Source organism: Muscardinus avellanarius (assembly GCF_963383645.1).
Source record: "Muscardinus avellanarius genome assembly, chromosome: 6".
Lineage (NCBI taxonomy): Eukaryota > Metazoa > Chordata > Mammalia > Rodentia > Gliridae > Muscardinus > Muscardinus avellanarius.
This window is the reverse complement of record NC_137791.1, coordinates 6033546-6053604: the sequence shown is the minus strand read 5'-3', so window position 1 is coordinate 6053604 and position 20059 is coordinate 6033546. Positions and strand designations below refer to the sequence as shown.

Here is a 20059-nt window from a genome sequence, read left to right as displayed (position 1 = left end):
GTGCACACGTGAATTCCCTAGCTCACTGAAGCTCCGGAGCTGCAGCCCCGCGGGCCCAGTGACTTCAAGAGGACCACAGTCCTAGAAAACAAGCTCTACGGGCTCTACACGGTACACCAGGGTGCCCACGGATGGCACGCACTCACTACACAGGATTATTTCTGATTCTGTACGTTCAGGTAACCAAGAGTTTGTGCTTTGGGAAGAATGCAGAGGGCAATCAGAACCCACGAGGCTAACCTGAGCCTCGCACTCCGTAGAGCTTACTTCATTCATTCTTGTTTAATGTGTAATTCGGATTCTCAGCCGTGCCTTACGGCTACATTCTACTCTCTGTTTCCTCAACAAGTTGCAAATAACACAAACTTCTCACAACAATGATTTATAAATGACTCTGGAAAAAAAAAATTCAATCTGAATTGCAAGTCAACGCGTGTGGGTAGCTCGGGAACAGCGGTTCCTGCTGGTCGCCGGGCGGGCGCCTCAGGAGGCCAGGATGCTCCTCCTGATGATGTCTGTCCTCCGGCTGATGGTGCTGCCGGCGTGCAGACACTTCTTCTCCGAAGCCTCGCTCTCTGAGTCGCTCATCTCCACATCGGGCGCATACCCGTCGTTCTCACTGTCAGACTTTAGTTTGCTTTTAGGCCTCTCCTTGGCTGGAGCCCGGCCGAGGCCCAGGTACGGGTAGTCTGCGTGCTGGTGGCAGGCCCCCTCATGGGCCTCTCCCTGCTGCTGCCGTTCCCCCTTCTTTGGAATCCGGAAGCCTCCCCAGTTCTTCACCGGGCTGGCAGGTGTGGTAGGCACTTTGACTGCGGTCTGATTATAGTTTACTTTGACTAGGGAGCCATTGCACTTGGGCACCACCTCCTTCCTGGCACTGGGTGCCGACTGCCCTGCTCCAGGGGCGTGGGCAGCTCTCGTGTGGTCCAGATGCCTCTGGGACACGTCTGTGGACCTGAGAGGCTTGTGACTCTGCTTAAAAGGTTTGTCCTTGAAGTCTCCTTTCATGAGATCACAATGCAAACGATTGTCTCTTCTTTTCCCGTGGTCTGGCATCACCACGCCATTTTTCTGTGGCGCTGAAATGAGACGCGCTTCGGTGAAGGTCTTCTGGAAACTCAGGAAGCTCTCGGGCATCAACAGCGCCTCCCTCGCGCCGCACAGGCCCGGCTGCTCCAGCAGGGCCTGGCCTTCACACCCCGCACTGCTCTGCAACGGACCTCGAGGAAGCGGCTTTTTGAGTGAGCGAACCATGGAAGTACCCATTTGTTTCCTGAAGAATGCAGAATGCCACTTCAAGTCCTCAATCTTGGGGGCATCAGGGCCCACCGAAGGACTATTAAACAAAAGCATGTTTTCCAGTGAGGAGGAGGAACAGGAAGAAGAAGGCACACCTAGGAACATGAAACCACAAATAAGAAAAATTACAGCAGAGCAAATCCCAGAGGCAATTTCTAGACCCTCAGCTTTGCCCAATGTATGCAAACTCCCCGACAGTATGACATAGAGACACCTGGTTGGCAAAAATTTGGTCTTTATAGCAAAGATAGACCCTGCCTTAAGAATCACCATATCCAACATGCCGTACTTTTGCTGAATTACGCAAAGCTTTCACCCAAAAAAAAAAAAAAAAAAAAAAATCCTTTCAGGGACTCTATTTCCCTTCCAACAAAATAATCGATCTGATTTTCAAAGGAGAATCTATGCAGAACCCTTCAGCCGGTCAATGGCCACCTCTTCTCCCTCCCCAGTCCAGAGCAGGAAAAGCACCACTTGGGACCCGCCAGCCCTCTGTCACACCCTCAGGGCGAGTGCCAAAGGGACCAGGCCCCGGCTTTGAGAACTCCTTTCCCCAGAGTACCGCAGCCTCAGAGAGGAGAGCTAAGTGTGAGCGTGTGAAATGAACAAAGTACTGAAAACAGTTCTGGACACAGTGTAAAAGTTCACTATCATATGCAAACCCTGCTTGTGGGCGTCAGCTGAGCTGCCATCTGATGAGAATACGCTAAACCGGTCTTTTCTGATGCACATCACAGCAAGAACTAAATTTCACACCAACCTCGTAAAAGCTCGCGTTTCAGGAAGTACTAGCCCTCACCGCCTGCCGGGCGCCGTGGCATTTCCTCCTTCACGTTTGTTTTTAATCTTAGCCATGACCTACTGAGTTTACCTCAGACCCAGCGATGAGTCTAACCGCAGGTCTGAGAAGCACCAGGTGGACTTAGGACTCGGGAGGGCTGCGTTTCCAGAGCCTCGAGAGCCTGTGCAGGAGCCCTCCCGCCGCTCCGCCTCCCCTGAAACAAGACTGAGGCCGGGGTCTGAGGGGAGAGGTGCCGCTCAGCAGGTGGCCAGTAGTGCCCCGGCTGCCAGGATGCCCGGGGAGGACCTCTACAACCTGCTGGCTTGGAAATGCCCGTCTTCCCAAGAATCACCTTCATGCCACACAGCGTATTTCTACTGGTGACTGGCCTACCGTGAAAACAGAGAGGCGAGGGACACGAAGGGTCCAGGGCTCTACTTCTACCCGCTTGACTTGGAATCGGCATCGACTCCAGGCCTCCCAAGGCACTGCTCCCCGGAGGGTGCTCTCAGCTCTGCCCACGAGAGCTCTCGAACGCGGGGCCCCGGAATGACTGCACATGAAGCAGAACCCTCTCTCCCTCCCCTCGGATCATCCACCTAAAGGGCAGGAGAGAAACTGCAGGACAGCTAAGAACACAGGCAAAGGCCCGGAGCTGAAAAATGAAAGAGGAGTCGGCCCCGGGCCTTCCGCTGCATCTGCGGCAGCCGCCTGCAGGAAGGCCCCGCACTTCCGACTGTCCATTCCTCAGAACAGAGAGCACTTGGTTCCCTTTCCTGGATCTATGATACATACAGCTGTGACCCCCAACACTCCCCACACCCGCCAACCTCAGCCAGGGTGGACTCGGGCGGCAGTGCTCTCCCTGGCTTGCCCGCGAGTCACCGTTCATAGGAAGCACAGGCGGCAACTTCGGCCTCCCCACTCCCGGGCACACCGGGGCAGGGGTGACAGGAAGTGGACGCACACTCCCGAGAGGCTGAGCTGAACTGCTTTGCCCTATGGCACCTACTGGGAATAACTCACTTTAAAAGAAATGGTTTGCAAATAAGTTCCAGGCTCCAACTAATGATAGATACTTGGTACACCTGGGAAATTTATTTTAATCTTGGGAGAAAATATCAAAAATGATATCCGTAAGTCAACGCCACGAAAACTACTTAACATTCTTCAACAATTTCATTACAGCCTATTTCTTTGTTCAGCTGACCAGCTAACCTCCCATCACGTCTCTCTGTAATAAAGCAGAATTTGGAAACGAAACAGGTGATAACATCCCTACTATTTCTGCGCCATAATACTGAGATACAGAGACCAAAAACAACCAACTCAGAAAATGGCGTGAATCAACTCTGGCTCTCCATACAACGCAAGTGCCAAGAATGTGGCTGCGTGGCCTCAGCAGCACAGGCAGAAAGAGGCTCGCGCTTTCCCACGAAGGCCAACCTAAGACCCACCCCCTCCTACTCCACTCTGCTCACCATCTTGCACTCGGCGACTGAGAGGAGACTGAAGTCCTTCCGCCACCTACATTTGGGGCTTAGGACCAGAGCGCTAGTGCTCACGAGCTTCTTAGAGGTCACGATTCTGCACCAAACCTCTTCTACAGAGGAATCCCAAAGAGGCAAGGTCACTGCCCAACTTTGCACTTGATCTCCGCCTAACTGGCACGTTCTCCACAGTACGGTGACATCCTAGCACTGTTGTGTTTTGTCCACCCCAGAGCATTGTGAAATAGGAGGCAATCAACGAATTACCAGGTGCTCAATCTCAGAAATATCCAAAATTCCATCTATACCCAAAAAGCCCACTGCGGTTGTTGTATAAGGTGAACGCGTGTCCTAAGTAGTCCTGAGACACAGTTACGGTGTTACAGGTAAATCCACAAGCTAGGTGCTAAGTAAGTCCATTAGGTGCTTCAGGACACACTGATCAAGGGCTCTACCGTCTACACATCACTAGATCATCAGTCTCATTTCAAGAGGTCGGCTGAGACACCATCCCCATTTTCATATGAGGAAAGCGGGGAGCCAAGTAAACGTGTGCCCGGCCCCCTATGAGGACAAAGCCACAGCTCTTCTGCCTACACCATGACGCCTGATGCCTAGAGATTGTCAGGAGAGATGGGAATCTGTATTTCTTATTTTGCTACAGGATAAATAAGAGAAAAGGCAGCCTATGTTTCCCTTGGTTGAGGTTTACAATCCCCTGCCTTATGTTTGACCTACCAGGGCTTAATGCATACCTGAAACGCTTTCTTGCTCCAAGAGCTTAGTGTAAAGATTGAATATCTGTTCCTGGACCTTGCACACAGATCGTTTAATCTTTTCCCTGCGGGTCACCATGTAAGTGAGGTTCCGAACCTAGAATATAGAGAATAAAGATGCTAAGTAAGCAATACATGGTAACAGTACTTCCGTGCTTTTCATTTTATCTCTGAGAAACTGGTCCTCCTAGGGCCTTGACAGACATTTGAAATCAAACTTTAAGCACCATTCCTGACCCCTAATCTCCCTTTGGGCAGATGAGGAGGATCCCCTTACTCCTCCCGAGGTGGGAGGGCCGCAAGCCTGCCTCCTCCAGCACCCCAGCACACACAGCCGCCACGTCCACACACAGCCTGCTGCCTCCTGCCGCGGGGCCGTGCTTACCATCCATTAGCATCTAACTCCCATTAATTTTACACTCAAGGGCTTTAGAGCAGTGTGGAGGCTGCTTCCTGCTCCACGTTATCAAGCATCCACTGAAGTCTGAATGGGGTGAGCTCGGGGTCAGGGGCCAGCAGAGACCAAGAACCCCAGGAAGCTTCTCGGTGGCCTGGACACTGATCTCTCAGGCAGCACCGGAGCTGAGAATCTCCTGCTCCCCCAGCGATTCGCTGGGCCCATATGTCCAGTCCAGCTCTAAACATCATGTGGAAAGCCCCGATTCCTTTGCAACCCCCAACCCAAGTGCCAAGAGCTCCTCTTCCTAACACCCAGCAGCTTCGGACATGCCTTCAGTAGCCAGAACACAGCAAGACGCACTGCACTCAATATCTCCGCTTTGAAAGCTGGCCGCCATGGCTCAATACGGAACCAGAATCTCAAGAGTCAAGTCACTCAAGCTCACTGAGCGAACCCTGAATCAGAAAGCCTGCTGGGTAAACCAGACTGCACAGGCCTGAAAACAACCACCAAGCGTAGCCCACCACTCGCAGCTGGACCTCGGGAAGGTGTGAGGAGGGCCGCCTGAGAAACTTGGCCACAGAGTGGCCAGTGACCACATTCCGCATCATCTCCTGTCCACAGCACGACCACTCTCTCCTGAAGACCACCCTTCTCCGTGGCAACCCTGCCCCCCACAGCTTACTTTATAAGTGGGGAGAGTGCAAAGGCCACCGACCTCTTGGCATAAGGGCAGGCTCACTCATATACACACACACACACACACACACACACACACACACACACAAATTTTGCATCCTGGCCTAAGCACAGACCTTTCCCAACCCCAACCCCAGCCATGTTCCAGTCTCCTTTGCAAAAAAAGCAAGAGACATTAACAGCAGCACAGTTGACTTTTACCTGTGCACCATGTAATGTGGCCAAGCTAAGTTCTTCCTGACTCAAACATCTGCTATCAGGGTATTCCTGTCTTTGTTTCTACATCAACCCCTCACACTACTGATACTTGTTAAATATATTTTTAATTAAAGAACTGAGAAGAAAAGCATTTTCCTTGTGTCAATACATGTTGGTGTCTTGGGCCTAGTTAAAGCAATTCCTTCCGACAGCCACACCCACAAGCCGTGTGTCCTTCATTAGACCAGCTTGGGGACTGAGAAGGCTGACAGAGTCTTCTCTCTGAAGAATATCTTAGAAACAAGGGGCCAGACCTTGATCCTTCTCATAGATTCAAAACTTGTGGAAAGTAGATTTGACACTAAGACCAGGAGTTTAACATCTGGAAATACGAGAAGGAACGAACTGTCCGAAATCCTAGGAGTAGAAAAGTTGTTCCCATGATGTGTAGCAGAGACACCTAGATTTTTTTTAAGTTACCTATAAAAATAGAAAATGGAGAAGCCAAACACTTAAAACGTGTCTATGGCTGGTATACTATTCAAATGTAATGTCCGGTGGCTTCAGAACTTCACCCAGGAAAGGCTTCAATGTGGCTGTGAATGTGGGGAAAAAATCCCACTTCTATTGACCATGACCTTTGATGAGAAGTATCTAAATAACCCAAAAGCAAAGCCAGGATTTCCTGTTGGAACCCGCCAGCCCTGACTGACCGGGTTCTGGCCTGGCAGGTCAGGAGCACCAGGGCCTGACCGCCCTCGTGTGCACAGCAGCCCTCACCCTCGGAGCACAGCTTGCGTGCCCCTTCTGGACACCACGACACCTGCCTGACCTTCCCCAGGTTTAGCAAGGGGATAAAGAAGCCAGCTCTCCCTGCACCCGGCCTTGCCCTCTCAGGTCATTTCCCCCTCCAGTTGCAATCCCCAAACACACACACACACACACACACACACACACACACACACCAGGGGCCCTGGACAGACTGCTGACCCCACCCCGACCCCAGGGCTTGCATTTCTAGGAAGTTTCCAAATAATGTTTTTGCTGGTCATAGACTACACCCTAAGAACCCTGCCCTAAGCAATCCAGGGGTCCCAGTGGATTTTCCTGAATCCTAAGCACTACTGGCAGCACTAAGGAGGCCCCGTCCAGCGTGAGCGAGGAAGAGGGCCATCCCCGGGACGTGGCCGCTTCTCAGACTCGCATCCGAGTGCAGAGGGCACGTCTTTACCTGACAAGCACTCACTTTCTGGACCCCATGAACTTCATCTTTCCAAAGAGACATGTCGGGAAGGGAACCCAGCGTGCAGTAGCAACCATGGGGACTTGAGGTGGCCGCCTGCCTTGGGTCCCTGAATCCACTCCTGCCACCCAACTTTCTGGTCCAGAACTGGTACCCAGGTGTACACTGCCCCAAAGGTATGGATGGATGAGCCGAAGGTGGCGACTCCCATCATCAGCCGTGTGCATCTACTGGGTCTACTCACTAGGACTCGTCTGTGCTACTCAGCAGTCGCAGTTTAGGAAGGAAGGACCACAGGAGCCTGGTCGTCGTCAGACGTACTCGCTGACTACTGAGTTTCTGCCACGAGTTGGTACCGTGCGCAAGGGCACGGCACCGGCTTAAGACCAGCAGGCGGGGTAACTTCAGACTGTTCCCATGGTCCCCTGCCCTCGTGAGTCCCTGGCCTGATGTGCTTAGTTCATAATTACAGGGAACTGAGCGGCTCCCTGGGGCTTGGCAAAGACTTCGACTTTGTAAGGCCTCCACTGCCACGTGTCCTGTGGCAATCTTACGTTCATCATAAGCCCATTTAAAACGGACACTAAATTTCCTACACTCTCAAGAGGCTTTTTAATAAAGTAAATATAATGACACACACACACACACACACACACACACACCCTGAATTCTAATACATCATAGATGTTGTTCTACTTCAAAGCAACAGTGATGACTCCAAAAGCAAGGTTCAGAATTTAATCATAAGCGCATGTTAATCTGAGTGACTGAAGTACAGAAGAGAGTTAGTACACCACAAGCATTTTCTACACTTTTATTTTGTGGTGACTGTGAGACGAACACAGCCCAAACATGACACTTGTTGTCCTCCCCTCCTGAGGACTCCCTGGCTCCGTGCACCCTGGTTCTAGCAGGTGTCAGGCTGGGGTGCCGGCTTCTCAGCAGGACTCGTGCGTCCTGAACGCCAGGCCACGCAGGCGGGTGGTTGGGAGGCAGTCTTCCTTCCACTTGCCACCAGGGGGCGGCAGGCGCGCAAGGCCTCCCCTTGCCTGCTGTGCCCGCCTGCCTAGCCCGGGAGGGGGCGTCACCACAGGCGGGCACTAGATGCACTACAAGGGCTTCTAATGAACACTGAAAGACACGTCCACTCTCACGCCCTCTCTCTGGCCATGCAGGTCTCTGAGCTGTGGATCTTGGGGTTCGGGACTTGTGCAGTCTCTGCTACACCCTCAAGACATCGATGAGTCACATCCTCTCCCGGACAGGTGGATCGCTCAGGCAAATAAGCCAGGGCCTAAGCCAGTCGGGGCAGGGGATGTGCTTTAACTTTCGGCACTGGAGTGCCTTTCGGCGCAGGCTGCTTCGGGCCAGATCTCCTCGCCACCTTCCCCACTAACCAACTTAATGGCAGCTATCGCAGCAGGGAGGTTTGCTGTGGAAGGTGACACATCCCCAATTAGCAAGCCTCAGTCGGAACTATCCACAGGGAGCAGGAGACGGGGAAGGCAGCCCACGCGTAATTGTCCCTGTAGCGGGAGGGAGGTCCGCACCGGGGCTCCAGAGGTGCCGCAGAGTTGGGGGAGGCGCCGAGCTCCAAGAGGGGCTCTGCGGGCAGACCCGACGCCCTGCGTGCCAGGAATCCCACCCCACACAGACACCACAGACGCACGACGGACACTCCACATGCACACACCACACAGCCTCCGTGATGACTTAGCACCTCACTGCCAGGACTGTCTTGGTAACGCACACGTGTGTGTGCGTGTGTGCGCGTGTGGGTGTGTGTATGTTTGTAAGTTTATGCACACACATCAGCACCCAGAGCCTGCTCAGCTCCAAGACAGCGCTGGCCGGGCAGCCAGGGTGGCCCGGGGGAGGCAGTGCTTGGCTCTCCTAAGGAGCCCTTCACCAGCACCTAGTAAATGTTTCCCCAGGCCCAGCACAGAGTCCCTGCCTCTGCCCTCCCACAAAGGAAATCCATTCTGGTTTCAAAAGCAGTCTGTAAACAATTGAGAGTCAGCCCCCCGTCACGTCCTGGGGCTCAGTTCCCTCCAGCTCTAGAGTGCAGTGGGGGAAAAGAACACGCCCCATCTGATCTCGCAGAACAGTGAAGCACAATGGGAGACGTGTAAGAGGAAAAAAATCGCAAAGCAGCTGCCCACTGTGCGGCAGAGTGGGCAGGTACGCCGCGGGCGGGCCGCCCACGAGGAGTCAGCCAGCGCGGCCTCATGCAGCGGAGCGCAGGCCGAGGGGCCAGCCAGCGCTGTGGCCCGGGCGCGCGCCTCTGCGTCTTCTTCTACGTCACTACAAAGCGCCAGCGTCGGTCATTACCCTCTCCAGGTCCTGTCGCAGGTGCGTGAACAGCTGCAGCCTCCTAAGCAACACGTCCTGCTCGCGCTTGGCCAGATTGTCCTCCTCGTCCCTCCTGGGGCTGAGCAGGGGCTTGTTGAAGTTGACCTTCCTCTTCAGCTTCCAGTACTGGTACAGGAAATCCACCACCTCCTCGGGCAGCCGCAGGGCCCGGGCCACGTCCAGCAGGTTGACGAAGGTGTAGAAGGCGTCCTCCAGCTGCTGCAGCTTCTGCTTGCGGACGCTCACCCGGTGGGCCTCCTCCCGGTTCTGCTCAAAGCTGGCCAAGGGCTCCGGCGGGTTCCGCGGCGAGCGCTCGGGGGCCCCGTGCTCCGGGGCGGCGCCCTCGCCGAGGCTCTCCTCGGGTTTCCGGCGGGAGCTGTGCTTTGGACAGTAGGACTTGAACTTGACCTCATCGTTGTCCGCCAAGATGGTCTTCATCTCCAGACCCCGGTCGAAAGCACAGGTCACGTGGAAGGCCGTGCGGCAGTTCTTCACAGAGCACTGGAACAAGAGGCAGGAGAGAGAAGACGGTTACGGAGCGGCTGCAACGGGGCCCCGAGCGGCGCCACACGCCCGAGGCTGGACAGACAGGCAGCGCGAGGCCGACCCGCAGGCCACGCTGACTGAGGAGGAACGGAGGGCAGATTTCAGGGAACTCTCAGAAGAAAGCTTCATAGACTAAAACAACTTTTTTTTTGGTACTGGGGAATGAGTTTCTTCTATGTCCCAGCTACACCTCGAGCCTTTTTTTTACTTTTTCTATTTTTATGTTTTTTGTGGTACTAGGGATGGATCCCAGGGACACTCTACCTCCAAGCTACACCCCCAGCCCTATTTTTCATTCTTTACTTTTAATAGTGCCTCGCTAAGTTGCAGAGGGCCTCACAAGTTGCTGAGGCTGGCTGGGAACCTGCGACCCTCCCGTCTCTGCCTCCCAAGTACTGGGGTTACCAGCGTGCTCACCACACCAGGCCTTTTCTTTCTAGGAACAGTCTCACCAAGTTGCTGAGGAAGGCACTGGACCTGCGATGTCCCCGTCCAGCCGGCCAAGTACTGGGGTTACAGGCCGCATCACCATGCCTGCTCCAAACTTGCTTCTGTTAGAAGCATAGCCACCTCCAAATACCCCGTGCAGGCAGGCACGATTATCTAAATGGCGCCTGCAGATGAAGGTGGGGTGGCCCTTGGAAGAGCCTTTTCAAAAGAACTCGCGCTCCATATGCAGGGACCACTCTGGGACAGGCGTCGGCAGGTTCTTGAGGACTGAGCTCTCAGCACTTCTATAAGACGCCTGAGCAAGAATCATCTCTGGATGGTTGGCTACCAGCCAGGGTTTTAAACTGCTTTAAAAGGAAAAGCATCACCCTGACCTCAGCCAGAAAGAATCCCCACCCCAGTGGGAGGAAACACAGTCCACTTCCTACAAGCAGCACCCCAACCCAGGAAGGACTCTCCCCGCCGGCTGGGCTGACATGGCCGTGCGCCATGTCCAGCAGGCTCAAGGGTGGGAGCGGAGCCGGCAGGAGTCACTTCTCAGGGCCGCAGGGAAGCCAAGCCCGAGGCCGCTGGACCACGCTGCGCTGAACACGCGCCCTCCCCACCTGAGCAGGGCTACAACTTGCTGTCTTTGATCTAGTCGCCAGCACTGGCCTAGCAGGAACAGCGATTTAGCTCTCCCCCACTGCTGTCTGATCTTGCTGAGCAAATCCCTAGAAGGAGACTCCTCGCAGAGACTCAAGGCAGTCCCTTAAAAGCAGCACTGTGTGGGGAAGCCAGGCAATCCCCACGCTCGCCAGGCTGCGGGGGAGCTGCGGGGGAGCAGGATCCGGTGGCTCCAAGCCAGCTGAAAGGCTGCATTAGCCTCCTCCGGCAGTCCCTGAGCCACACACCCCTGGGTGGCAGAGGCCGGAGCCAGCTCGGTCCCTGCCCACACCACTGCCTAACTCACCAGCAGCGGCTGCGCCGTGACCGCCCAGCCCCCATCACAGCCAGCTGCCCATCACGGTCACCTAGAGCAAGCAGACCAACGTGGATCTGCAACTATCTATAAATGACCTCTGCTCCAGGAAACGTGTGAAGTCAGCTGTGGTGGCAGGACACACACACACAGACACACACAGACACACAGACACAGACACAGACAGACACACACACACAGACACACACACAGAGACAGACACACACACACAGACACACACACAGACAGACACACACACAGACACACAGACACAGACAGACACACACACACACAGACACACACAGACACACACACATACACACAGACATACACACACAGACACACACACACAGACACACACAGAGACACACACAGAGACACACACACAGAGACACACACACACACAGACACACACACACAGACACATACACAGACACACACACAGACACACACACACACACACCCTGGCCGCTGTCATTAGCCGTGCTCCTCCCCACAGCAAGCTGCCAAGCAGGAGGCAGGAGCTGGACAGACGCCGGAGACGCTGTCCACGTTTGGCTCTCACTACATTTAACCCGAGCGTTCTAGCCTTAAAGCGAAGTAAGCTGCAGCGGAACGCTCGTACAGGACGCGGAAGCCGCCAATGGCCTTCCTCTGGGTTTTCCTATTCAGACTGACTCAGCAAACAGATGTTACAGAAACATAAACCAGAGCCTTCCTGCACAGCTGCAGACATTCCAGAGACATTCTGTTAATAAAATCAATCCAGCCTACGAAGATATGAAAAATCATCTGCCCTCTCTGGCCTCCTCTCCTTCACATTTATGTTCTGGGAAAAAGAGGTCAACTGCAGCAGAAAATTCATTAGATCGTCTCGCCTCAAAAAGAAACAAAGCTCCCATTTGCCCACCTCCTTTAAACATCAATTAGGGACCAGGCCCCGTGCGCCCAGGCCCCGCTGCCTCATGCTACGCTCGCAAGAACATCGGCTAACAGGGAGGACGTGGCTTCGCCTTCGTGGCCTGCTCCCGCAGCTGGGCACACGTGTGCAGGCACACAGGACGGGCCTGAAGGTGCACACGTGCTCGCTTAAGTGCCTTTCTTATTTTCTCCTCCATTCTGCGCCAATCCAACCCTCAGGCCAAGGTGTTTCCATTTTAAACCAACCCTATTCGCCTACAGGTAAATTTGCATGCAGTGAAGGCCCCTTCGTCAGACCCCCGCTGCCTCATGCTGCACCCTCTCAACACTTCGGTTATATTTTAGATTCCCCAACATCGGGAGAAGTGGTAAGGAAGAAGAGTACAGCCACTGGCTTATAAAACACTGAAAAATTTCGAAGCCACCAAAACGGTTTGGGTACCTTCCTAAAAGACTTATCAGCCAAAGTATAAGCTGGCTTTGCCAAGTGAAGTCATCCTTTACAACTGAGGGCCGCTCAGCACAAACACAAAGTGGAACCTGCATCTGGGCCCAGCTGCAGGGCGCTCTGCAGAGAGAAGCCAAATTCTACCAGGAAACGGGAGTCTGCACCGCCACACGCAGCGGCCAGGCCTCTCGGATCCTGAGGGTCCAGAATCCCACTCCCCACGGAGTTTTACACAAACGGAAAAACAGACGGCAGGCTACCTCCATCTCTGCTTAACTCCACGCACTCCAGGGCTTCCCACGCTTGCCTGTATCTGGATGTATGAATGCAGGCTGCATGTTTACACACAGGTGTGCTGCCTCTGCGTATGTCTCTCACACTCACAGTGCTACAGAGAACCAAACATCCAGGTTGCGTTCAGACCAAGGCAGGCAAAGCGCAGTAGGAGCCTGTTTCCAATGGGAGGGCGTCAGCACGCCCCGGGACCCAGCAGCCTTGGGAGGCGGCCCAGGCAGGTGGGTCTGCAGCTGTGCGCCAAGTGCTTAGCCCGAGGTACCTCCCTGAGACCCAGAGAGACACCTGCTACAGCAAGAAGCAGGGTGCCAGGCCCGGGCAGATGAGGGCCAGACACAAGTTGGAACTGCCCATGGCCGGTGTGTATTTCTGTAAGGCTCGGGTTCTGGCGACGCTGGACACACCAGTGTTGGGGCTGGAGCGTCCCCATACCCGGCCTGCTTGCTGGAGCCGCCTCCCTGCCCTCCCATAGCCTCCACTCACCTGTATGGAGGCCCCGAACTTGTCATTGCAGAGGCTGCACAGGAGTGCCCACCGACTGCTGGGGATGTGGGACACCTTCGTGATGGGCTCCATCTTCTCAGGACTGCCAATGCTCACCTAGAGACCGGACCACAGAAAGGGTGGCACAGGCAGCAGGGGCAGGCAGGGGCCCAGCCTCAAAGACCCGGCTTCCCCACAACGGGGCAGCGGGCGGGAGAGCCCAGTCCCCACCCGATGCGACAAGTCTGTTTCTGAAAGCCCACGGTCAACTGAGTTTTCATTTCTGAGTGTCTGATAGCCAAATCTCTCCTCGTGTTGCTACACTACTGACTCACAGGAATGTGTCGAGACTAAAAATCCATCTTCCATAAATTTAAATAGGTTGTCAACAATGGAGTGAGTAAACACATACGCTATTTTTAATCTCTCTCTCACTAAAGAAACCCATTTTCTTCAGTCAAAACACATGACTCTACTCAAAGTGGAAATCTACCAAGATAAATAGGCATCATCTCTAAATTCAGCTGGACTGCTGAGCTGTATCCTGTTAATACCAAACCACAGGATCCAGCACTACCAAGATCTGAGAGTGAAACCTCAATGCAAATCATCCCCAGATCACTCTCCTCAAGAGGGAAAATGTACTAAATCACACACCCAAAATGTTGGAATTTGAATCACAAATGATATTCTCATAGTGAGCCATGCAAATTAAATTAGTCAAGGTCTGGGACTTGAAATAAATTAGACCAGACCTGAAATTAAAAAGGTTGAGTCTGAGTAGGAATTTAAATAAAAACTGCGTGTGACCTGGAGCGCAGTGCTCCCACCACGGGGCAGCGGGTGTGCAGCTTGCCAAGTAGGGGACTCACCAGGGGGCACCGCCACCCCAGCCCACAGCCCCCGCCAGGGGTTATCAGCAACGAGGGCTGCCGGTGGTGGACAGGCAAGTCTGTTCGTGGACAGCAACCCAGAGTGCAACTCACAAACGCACATCCTCCAACCACACTGCCTGAGCGCCCCCGCCCGCACTCACCTCGGGGATCCACAGCGCACAGCTGACGTGCACCCACTTGGTTCCGCTGCGGGTGGGCTTCATGGCTCCGCCCTTCTTGGGACACAGCAAACATTTTGGCTGGACCCCCAGGGCACACGTCCGGCACAGCCAGCTGCCTTCTGGCACCTTGAGGATCCCATAGCAGGCCTGTGATGCCGAGGCACATCCCCAGGGAAAGAGAAAGGGGAAAGGCTGACTGCTTCTACTTCCTGTTAACATTAACGCACCACAACGAATTCCCAGAACCACCACCCATGTGGAGTCAGCCCCCAGCCCCCAGCCCGGCCTCACTCGCCCTCAGGGAGACTCCAGGCCATTGGCTCAGGACAGGGCGTGCGCTCTGCATGGAGGGGGTCCTAAAAATGGCAAAATGTGTTTAAATAACCTGCTTTGCTACAGAAACCCATCTCCACCAAGTTTCTGACTACTGAGCAGTAACTCTTGTCGGGGTCAAGTGGGGGAGCTGCTCCACTCTGCTTCTGACCAGCTGGGCCAGGGTGAGGAGGACACAGAGCTGGCGGGGAGGAGGCCAGGAGGCCAGCGGGGGAGAGGCTGGGCCAGAGTGAGGAGGACACAGAGTGGGCGAGGAGGAGGCCACGGCGGGGGAAGAGGCCGGGCCAGGGTGAGGAGGACACAGAGTGGGCGGGGAAGCCCAGCACTGGGTCTCAGCACTCTCCCCTGTGAGCAAACAGACCCAGAAAATGAGCCATTCCAGACATACAGAGAATTTGGTCTCTTTTAGCTGATATTTAAAACAAAGCCCATTTTGCACAAGATGGCAAAATTACACAAGACGGCATACACGGCAGAAATCAAGGCTTTAAAACTAAAGTAATTAAGATGGCTCAAAGAGAGACAAGGCTAATGTTGACGCGGCGAAGTGAAGAAACAAACCCGCGGTGGTACTGGGACATTCAGAAAGCCCCTCGCAGACCAAGCCGCTCAGAACTCTATCCTCAGATGAACTGGGAGTCAGGAAGTCGAGTCTCAGGAACATAGCTCTCATTCTCCGGACAGAAAGAAACACAGGGCTCAGCAAGCTGAATGCCCAGGACAGGAGGAAACCGCCCAGATGAGGCGGGAGCGCCCAGACGGGGCCCAGGAGCCAGCCCATGAGCCAGCAGCTGTTGGCACACCCACCAAATACACCCTGCCCTAGAGGTTTCAAGGTCTAAAAGCGCTCGTCACCCTCCCCCATAAAGGTTTCAAAGTCTAAATGTCTGCACAAGGCATTCTGAAAAGCCACCTTTGAAGGGAGGATTCCCCCCCACAGGAAAAGCAAGTCTAAGCTAATTTAAAAGATTAAATAAAGTATGCCTTAAAGTCCAGCCATCAAGGATTTCACTAAACAAAAATGAAGTAAATGTTAAGAAAAAGGGACAAAATGGTATAGCAGAAAGAACAGAAGGCGGGGAAGGATTGCTGGGGCTCTGCAGGCAGCTCCGCCACCGGCCCTGGACGCCCCCTCTGTGATGTCAATTTGCCCTTTTATAACAAGAAAAAGGTAAGAGAAAAGTCTGAAAAGCCATCCACATCAGAAGCAGCAGCAGTCACAAATCAACAATGGTGGCCACACTTCCCGTGACAGGCCGAAACCACGACGGGAACTTTCCACCACCCAAGGAAACGCTCCCGCCTGCAGCATGAGGGCCCAGAGCTGCTTTAACATGATAAAACAAGAGGCTTCTGGCCAAGACAAGATGAACCAGGACGAGGCCATGCTGGCCAAGTCTTCAGACAGGACTAATTACAGCAAAAATGATAGTCAACAGCACCAGGAGCTGGGTGCGGTGGCACACACCTGTAACCCCAGCTCCTAAGGAGGCCAGGGCAGGAGGACTGCAAGTTCAAGGCCAGCCTGAGCAATCTGGTAGAACTCTGTCTCAAAATCTTTAAAAATGTGTTTTAAAAGAGCCGAGGGCAGCCGGGCATGGTGGCGCACGCATGTCATCCCAGTTCTTGGGAGGCTGAGACAGGAGGATCGTAGATTCGCAGCCAGCCTTCGTGAGGCCCTCTGCAGCTTAGTGATGCCCTGTCTCAAAATTAAAAATTAAAAATAGGGCTGAGAGGTAGAATGCCCCAGGGTTCAATCCCCAATACCGCAAAAAAAAAAAAAAAAAAAAGAGCTGGGGTATAGCTGCGCGGTACAGCGCTCACGTGCCCTGGGTTTGCAGCGTGAATGAAGGCGTGAGTGCATGAGAGGCTCGGCGACCGCCGTACTCGTTCTACCCTCAGCGGCCACCCTCGCTCTCCTGCGTTGTGGCAAGCACCCGCCAAACCCTCCCGCCCTTCTGAAGGAACCTCCAAGAACGGCGCCCACCGTGCCTCAGCCGCGCCGCCATGCGCTAGCACAGGCCACCAACACCCTGGGCTGAAGTGCAGCCCCAAGAAGATACCCCGAGGCCTAACCCCACCATCTCCAAGTGTGCCCGGGCTCAGAACGCACCGAGGACACAAGTAGTGACCGCGGCCGCACGTGACCCGGTCCTTACGGGACAAGCCTGTGAAGGCACAGACACGCAGCGAGGACGCCCCGCGGTGGCGAGGGAGCTACTGCCAGGGACACCAAGACCAGAAAGCCCTCCAGGACTGTGCAGGGGGAAGAGGCGAGGAAGAGCGCCCGGCGTGCCAGAGGAGCCAGGCCCTGCCCTGTTTGGGATTTCTGGCCTCTAGAAACAGCGAGACCTTAACCGTCTGCTGTCTTAATGAAGGCAGCCAGTTTCCCAGGCTCCTCACCGGGTCTGGCCTGCTGGCCGCACCAGCACAGGAAACGCTAAGAACCTCACGACAGAGGGGCTGTGTGTGCATCTCCCGACCTCCCGGCAGCACGGGAGGCTTCCTGGGCTCCCGCCGGCGCCCCCACCTACCTGGTGCACACAGATGTTGCACTTGTCACAGAACACCATCTCGTTGCCGTCCTCGCCGTCGGGGGACTGGCAGACGTCACAGACGACGTCCTCGTCGTACTCGATCCCCAGCCCTTCCTCGGTCTCTATGGCGTGGTTCATGTTGTCGTAGCATCGCTGTTCAAACTCCTCCAGGACCCTCTCCATGGTGTACTCATCCAGCTCAGGCATCCCTGAAAGGAAAGCACCAGGCCGCCCGCCTCAGTGGCTCCACCCGAGGCCGGGTGTGGGGGCACACGCTCTCATCCCAGCACTCAGGCGGCGGAGACGGGAGGATCACGGCTCACATACAGCCTCAGCTACTTAGTGAGGCCCTCCGCAACTTAGTAAGACCCTGTTTAAAAACTAAAGAATAAAAAAAAAAAACAGGGCAGGGGGTGTAGCTGAGAGGTCAAACGCCCCTGGGTTCCATCCCCAGACCCACAAAAAAAATTTAAAAATAGTAACTCCACACTAATAAATATCACAACAGAACAAGGTAGCTTGACCTGAGCTTATAATTCACAATAGATAAATAATAAAGTCAAAGCCAACCCTGAGGGTCCCAGAACCTCAGACCCTTACAGAGAAACTCTTCCAAACAGACAACAGCTTGTTCCCAATGACCAGAGACTAAAGACGTAGCATAGGAAACTGAAAAGCAAAAAAAAAAAAAGATCTTGAAAGGATCCACAGTAAAGATACGTAACTGTAACATCACCTCACTGTGGTCACTGCACCTGACGCCTAATGTGTCAGTGACTTTTACAACTGGGACCACATGTGTAGGGTTGGATTTGTTTACTTTCCTTTCTGGGTGCTTAAAACAGCGCTGAGTACACCCTGCACTGTGAGCCCGCGAACGTCTTCGAGCGGCTGTGGCTCCGCACTCTGCGTCCAGCAGCTCAGACTCAGCTAACCAGATTCACAAAAGACAACAGAGCAAAACGTCTGGAGCAAGGGAGACGGTTCCCTGAATCCGCTAAGACGCGCTCCTGCGCGGAGGGCAAGGTGGACTCAAAGCGGGCATCGCGGCCTTAGCGAGTGGAGGGATAAGACTTATTTTCTGCTGTTTGCGGAAGTTTAGACTTTCGACAATGAAAATACATGTGCAGACAGGGAGGGAAAAAACAGGTTATAGGAATAGTCAAATGAGACATTTGAACTGCGAAAAAAAACATTAGCGTCAAGGTTTTAAAAATTTAAAGAACACGTTAGAGCTGACACTAAAGCCCTTACACACGTTCAAAGAGTACCTAAGAATACAATACTATCACCTACTTTTACCATAAAAACGAACCAAACGCAGCTAACAGTACTTTAAGTATGTGTCAATTCATGTTACACAGCTATAAAAGTTATCGGGTCAAATATTTAGGGTCAAATATTTAGCAACTTTTTTTTAAGTGGTTCTGGGGATGGAACCCAGGGGCATTCTACCTCTGAGCTACACCCCCAGCCCCATCTTATTTCTTATTTGGAAACAGGATCTCACTAACTGCCACACACTGGTCTCAAACATACAATCCTCCTGTCTCAGCCTCCTGCGTACTGCGGTTACAGGTGCGCACTACCACACCCGGCTCCGCAACAACCTCTTCAAATCTGCCAAATGAGCCCTTACAAACTAAACCACCGCAGAAGCCTAGGCTTGGGGCCAGTCAGCCCTCTGGCCTGGTGGAGGACATGCCGGTCCAGTCGCCACACTGGCCCTCATACAGTGACCCCACAAGCCTGAAGTTTCTCATCTACCACGCCAAAACAGAGTTCAAGTCCAAGAGATCACTGAACGCTTCTCAACAGACTCTGCGAAACACTGCCCTGGCCTGCTAATGTCCCGGAAATCCATCTCACCATGGAAAGCTCAGGAGAAAGTGTGGGAGCCTCCACCACAAAAGGCCTATGCCGGGGTACGTATAACTAGACGCCCCATGTTCATCCTTCATGGACCTGTTTAACTGTGCATCCTGTCTTGGTGCCTGGGCCACCAAATCGCACCCAGCACGCATGCCACAAGAGCCAGCTAGCCCTGGAACAGTCCATGCTGACATGGCCTTGTGCATCCCAACCCCAAGGCCCTCGGCTTGCAGGAGGAGCCCAGGACAGAGCCGGGGACAGGCGCGCGTCCCTGGGTGGCGCGGCGCCAGCCCCTCACCCATCTCCTTGAACTCCTCGTTGGTCAGCTCCAGCCACGCGGCGTCCATGTCGTTGAGGTCGTAGCGGCACACGCTGTCGGCCAGCGTCCGGATGTCCACGTAGCCCAGCTCTGGGGGCTCGGAGCCCGAAGACACGATGTACTTCTTGGGCCGGATGAACATGAGGGATTTCTCCTCGGACACAACCCTGATTAGAGAAGGCAGAGCAGCCAGGTCACCAGAAGAGGCCCAGGCGCAACTGCCTCCAGCACATCCTCAGCGTATGGAGAGAACCCAAATCTCACTGCCAGCAAATCCCCAAACTGGAAATCTACTTTTTTTTTTCAGTACTGGGGCTTGAACCCAGGGGCGCTCTGCCTCCAGCCCTATTTTCTATTCTTTATTTTGAAACAGGGTCTCACTGAGTTACTGAGGGCCTTACTAAGTAGCTGAGGCTGTCCGTGAACTGCGATCCTCCTGTCTCAGCCTCCCAAATGCTGGGATTACAAGCGTGCGCCACCACGCCCGGCTTGGAAATCTACTTCTAAAACGTACATCTCCCAAACCAACTTCCCACAGTGCCCCTTGGCCCTGCCACCACCGAGGACTCCGTTCACTCAGACCTGCGGTCAGTATCAGAA

General features: G+C 54.0%; 1 protein-coding gene across 2 annotated transcripts in view; it reads right to left on the bottom strand.

The window, feature by feature from the left end:
* Positions 1-483: 483 nt before the first annotated feature.
* JADE1 (jade family PHD finger 1) overlaps positions 484-20059 on the bottom strand; it is a gene marked incomplete at both ends in the record, with an annotated part of 35377 nt that continues 15801 nt past the window's right edge. For both annotated transcript variants that reach the window (XM_080697832.1, XM_080697831.1), the window contains 7 exons: positions 484-1394; positions 4326-4443; positions 9218-9739; positions 13342-13458; positions 14378-14545; positions 17266-17477; positions 19439-19626. In XM_080697832.1, coding sequence (XP_080553958.1) covers positions 484-1394; positions 4326-4443; positions 9218-9739; positions 13342-13458; positions 14378-14545; positions 17266-17477; positions 19439-19626 — 2236 coding nt within the window. The remainder of the gene's footprint in view (positions 1395-4325; positions 4444-9217; positions 9740-13341; positions 13459-14377; positions 14546-17265; positions 17478-19438; positions 19627-20059) is intronic.